Genomic DNA, 4,648 nt, shown 5'->3' with positions numbered 1-4,648 from the left:
AGAAAGAAAGAAAGAAACTATAAAAAACTCTAGAAGAAAATGTGGGAAAACCACTGGACAATATTAGCCTGTGCAAAATTTTATGATTAAGGCACCATTGGCCATCAGGAACAACCAAAATCAATAAATGGGACATGAGCAACCTGAAAAGCTTCTACAGAGCTAAAGATACAACAAGTTACAAAATATGCAACCTTCAGAATGGGAGAAGATAATCATGTTATGAATCTGACAAAGGGCTATTAACCAGAATCTACGAAGAGCTAAAGCTAATCAACAAGACAAGAACACAAAACAACCCCATTGAGCAAGACACATGAACAGAACCTTATCCCAAGAAGACAGTACAATAGCCAAAAAACACATGAAAAAAAATGCTGATCTTCCCTAATCATCAGAGAAATGCAAATCAAAACCACCTGGAGAGATCACCTAAATCCAGAGAATAGTTACAAAGTGCCAAAGTTGCAGGTATTGACATGGTTGTAGAGAAAAGGGAAACGTACACACTGTTGGTGGGATTGCAAATTAATACAGCCTTTTTGGAAAGAAGTAAGGAGAATCTTCAAAGAGCTAAGAGTAGACTTCCTATTTTATCCCACGATCCCATTACTAGGAATCTACCTGGAAGAAAAAATAATTATTTTACTACCAGACATTTGCAAAATGTTTATAGCAGCTCAATTGACAATCACAATGGTGTGAAAACAACCCAAGTGCCCATTACCCCATGAACAGATTAACAAACTGTAGTATATGTATGCTGCGGAATACTATTAAGCCATAAAAAGATGAAGATTTTACATCTTTTGTTTTTACCTACATGGAGTTGAAGAACATTCTCCTTAGCAAAGTATCTCAAGAAAAACAAGCATCTGGCTAGGCGCCTGTGGCTCAAGCAGCTAAGACACCAATCACGTACATCTGAGTTGGCCGGTTCAAATCCAGCCCAGGCCCACCAAACAACAATGATGGCTACAACGAAGAAATAACCGGGCAATGTGGCAAGTGCCTATAGTCCCAGATATTTGGGAGGCTGAGCCAGAAGAATCGCTTGAGCCCAGGAGTTGGAGGTTGCTGTGAGCTGTGATGTCACTGCACTCTACCCAGGGTGACAGCTTGAGGCTCTGTCTCAAAAGAAAAAAAAAAAAAAGCCAGGCGTTGTGGTGGGCGCCTGTAGTCCCAGCTACTTGGGACACTGAGGCAAGAGAATTGCCCAAGCCCAAGAGCTGGAGGTTGCTGTGAACTGTGATGCTACAGCACTCTACTGAGGGTGACAAAGTGAGACTGTGTCTCTAAGAAAAGAAAAACAAGCATCCCATGTACTCAATACTAATTTGAAACTAATAGATGAACAATCACAGGCTCATGCATGAAGAAAGACACAATTATATTCAAGAAAGAGGAGGGGTGGAGAGGCTTAGTAAGTTCTCGTCTAATGGGTACAATGGAGGGGTATATGGGAAACCAGGATAAAGGACTCAAATACAACTCGAACTTTTCCTAACAAACAACAAGTAATATAAGTTAATCATATGTACCCTTAATGTTAAAGTTAATCGTATTAACCTGAAATGTAAAAAGGAATGAGTCATGACAAAGAATGGAACTTAATCATGGAGCTATAAGACAAGTCACATAATGACATTGCTCTGGGATGGGGCTTTTGAGGATTTTCAAGCTTCTATGTCCCTCCAGTGCAAGGCTGGTGGTTTCCACAGATACTAGGGATCCAAGCTGCTCTTTTTCAAAGCTAGTTCAGAGCTGGGGAGAAGTGGAGGGGCACAAGCCAAGGTTAAATTACACATATTCCATTGTTTTTTGTTTTATCTTTTTTTTTGGTGTGTGATTTGATACTCAAGGATCTCGAAGCATCAGATCAGTGTGTGTGTTTTAAGGTCTTTATTGATCGGGGAGGGAGGCTGCAGAGTAGCACCAAGGAGGAGAGAAAAAGAGGAGAGAGTTAAGAGGAGAGAGAAGGAGAGAGGGAGGGGAGAGGGGGAAAGAGAGAGCTTGGGTGTTTGTTTGTTTGTTTGTTTTGAGACAGATTCTCAAGCTTTCACCCTGGGTAGAGTGCTGTGGCGTCACAGCTTACGGCAACCTCAAACTCTTGGGCTTAAGCAATTTTCTTGCCTCAGCCTCCCAAGTAGCTAGGACCACAGGTGCCTGCCACAACGCCCAGTTAATTTTTTTTGTTCTTGCAATTGTCATTGTTGTTTTAGTTGGCCCAGCCAGGTTTGAACCCGCCAGCCTCAGTGTATATGGCTGGCGCCCTCCCACTGAGGTATGGACACCACCCAAATCCTACTGTTGTTACTGAGGTTCACACTTAGACTTTCTTCCTGAATAATAGCTGTAAGCTCTTGGTTAATTTCTAAAGTTATAATAAAAGTTGTCACTGACAGTATTTATGTTGCTTTTACGGAAGAACGAACATACAGAAACCCTCACTCTTCTGCAAGTGCCACCTCATCACTACGTTTATTTTAGCACAAGAATATCAGAGTATAAAATTTCTAAATCTTATACATAAATACTCTATGTCTTGGCTCGGCGCCTATAGCTCAACCGGCTAAAGCGCCAGCCACGTACACCTAAGGTGGCGGGTTCGAATCCCCAGCCTGGACCCGCCAAACAACAATGACGGCTGCAACCAAAAAATTGGTGGGGGTTTGTGGCGGGCGCCTGTGGTCCCAGCTACTTGGGAGGCGGAGGCAGGAGACTCGCTTGAGCCCAGGAGTTGGAGGTTGCTGTGAGCTGTAATGCCACGGCGCTCTACCCAGGGGGACAGCTTGAGGCTCTGTCTCAAAAAAAAAAAAAAAAAAAAATACTCTATGTCTTATAATGATTAAGTGGCTTCCCATGGTTCTACTTGTAGTTAGTCCACAAAGCAGTTACTGTTTGCAAAACACAATATTGCATCCAATTTCCTCTAGAGAACCATTAAAAATTCAAATATGCTCCCAAATTATTTTTACCTAACCTTGGCTCTGTGTTTCCATCAAACATTTCAAAGAAAAAAAAAGGATTCATAAAAAAACCAAGCTGTTGCTAACACAGTTTATGTCTGCCTTCCAAATGAAGTTGAAAGTCACTGTCATCCAAATTGTTTTATCATCAGCATCTTAGGTGTATGTCTTTCATGTTCTAGAAATCAACACATCCTTGCTTGAATAAGTGAATAACCAGATTCTTTGAAGAAAAGATAGTCTAAGCAAGAGTGACACCCCATCTGTACTAAAAGTAGAAAAACTAGCTGGAAGTTGTGGCAGGCACCAGTATCCCAGCTACTTGGGAGGCTAAGGAGGATCAGGAGGATCCTTGAGCCCAGGAGTTTGAGATTGCTGTGAGCTATGACACCAGAGTACTTGGAAGGAAGGGAGGGAGGGAGGGAGGGAAGGAAGGAAAGGAAACTGTGTTGTAAATGGCACCACTAGTAACTTGGAAATTTATTCTTCACTATTGAAGAATAAAAATTTGATACTCAAGAATCTCGAAGCATCAGTATCAGGGGGCTGAGGGTGGGATAACACGCTGCTAGAAAAGTGGTCGTATGTTGCAGCCAGAGGCGAGATTTGAAAAACACAGTATTATACGTAGTAAGGATAGAATTGATGAAGTAAAACAAAATGAAGGTGGTTGCCAGAAGCAGGATGGTCTGAGTGGCTTTTGCCTCAGGGGAGAATCTGTGGGAGGTGCTGAGGGTGTGAATATGCCTCACTCTCTGGTGGTGTCTGTGTAGGAGAAGGACCATGTAGACACTGGCCCCAGCCATGAGCCCCTTGAACACAATATCTGGGAAAGTCAACAGAGCTGTGTATTTTACAGCAGAACTTGTTTCAGGATTTGTAGAAAAGCAGAGCCCATAATTCGATGTCTTAGTAGCATTGTGGCCATGCTGAAGGGCCTCTATATACCAAGGAACCAATATGTTCACTAGCAGGTTGGAGATCCAGCAGAGGAAGCAGGAGAAGCCAATATTCTTCAAAGCTGCATCTTTGAGTTTCATCCACCCCCTAGTTCTAGGGCTGATGATGATGGCCTGAAAACTGCTCAAGTGGCAAGTAGTGCAGAGAGAAATGCCCCGGGCTGTTCTGTGTATATGATTGACAAGTTTACACCCCATATTTTCCAGGGTGTTTGTTATTCCCCAGATAAGTATTATCTGAGGGATCCCCTTGAAGAGAATAAAGAAGAAGTTGGCCACAGCCAGGTTGGTGAGGATCAGGTGTATGGGCCTGGGTGTCTGGCTGGTCCAGGCTGTGGAGATGGAGGATAAGAGAAGAAAGGTGTTCCCCAGGACCCCAGTCCCAGTCTGGAGCACGAACAATAGCCTCAGGATCAAATCACCAGGAGTCATTGTCATGGGATCATGGAAGATGTTGTTCAAAAAAGAGCATGAAGGCCAGGCGCGGTGGCTCACGCCTGTAATCCCAACACTCTGGGATGCTAAGGCTGGTAGATTGCCTGAGCTCAGGAGTTAGAGACTAGTCTTAGCAAGTACAAGATCCCATCTCTAAAAATAGATGGATGTTGAGGTGAGCTCCTGTAGTCCCAGCTGAGACAAGAGGATCACTTCAGCTCAGGAGTTCTAACTCTGAAGGTCACAGAGTTAGAACTAAGAGTAACAGCACCAGTCCCAGATGTG

At 43.3% G+C, this 4,648-nt stretch overlaps 1 protein-coding gene across 1 annotated transcript; it reads right to left on the bottom strand.

Annotated features, from left to right (window-relative positions):
* Positions 1-3,484: 3,484 nt before the first annotated feature.
* On the bottom strand, positions 3,485-4,366 carry LOC111722496 (vomeronasal type-1 receptor 4-like). The gene has a single exon (XM_023508694.1). It carries the CDS (start codon positions 4,364-4,366, stop codon positions 3,485-3,487), a length of 882 nt encoding a protein of 293 aa, XP_023364462.1.
* Between the last annotated feature and the right edge of the window lie 282 nt (positions 4,367-4,648).

This window comes from Otolemur garnettii, unplaced genomic scaffold (genome assembly GCF_000181295.1).
Source record: "Otolemur garnettii isolate 467f Iridium unplaced genomic scaffold, OtoGar3 scaffold00264, whole genome shotgun sequence".
In the NCBI taxonomy this organism is placed as follows: domain Eukaryota; kingdom Metazoa; phylum Chordata; class Mammalia; order Primates; family Galagidae; genus Otolemur; species Otolemur garnettii.
This window is presented reverse-complemented; position numbering and strand designations above follow the sequence as displayed.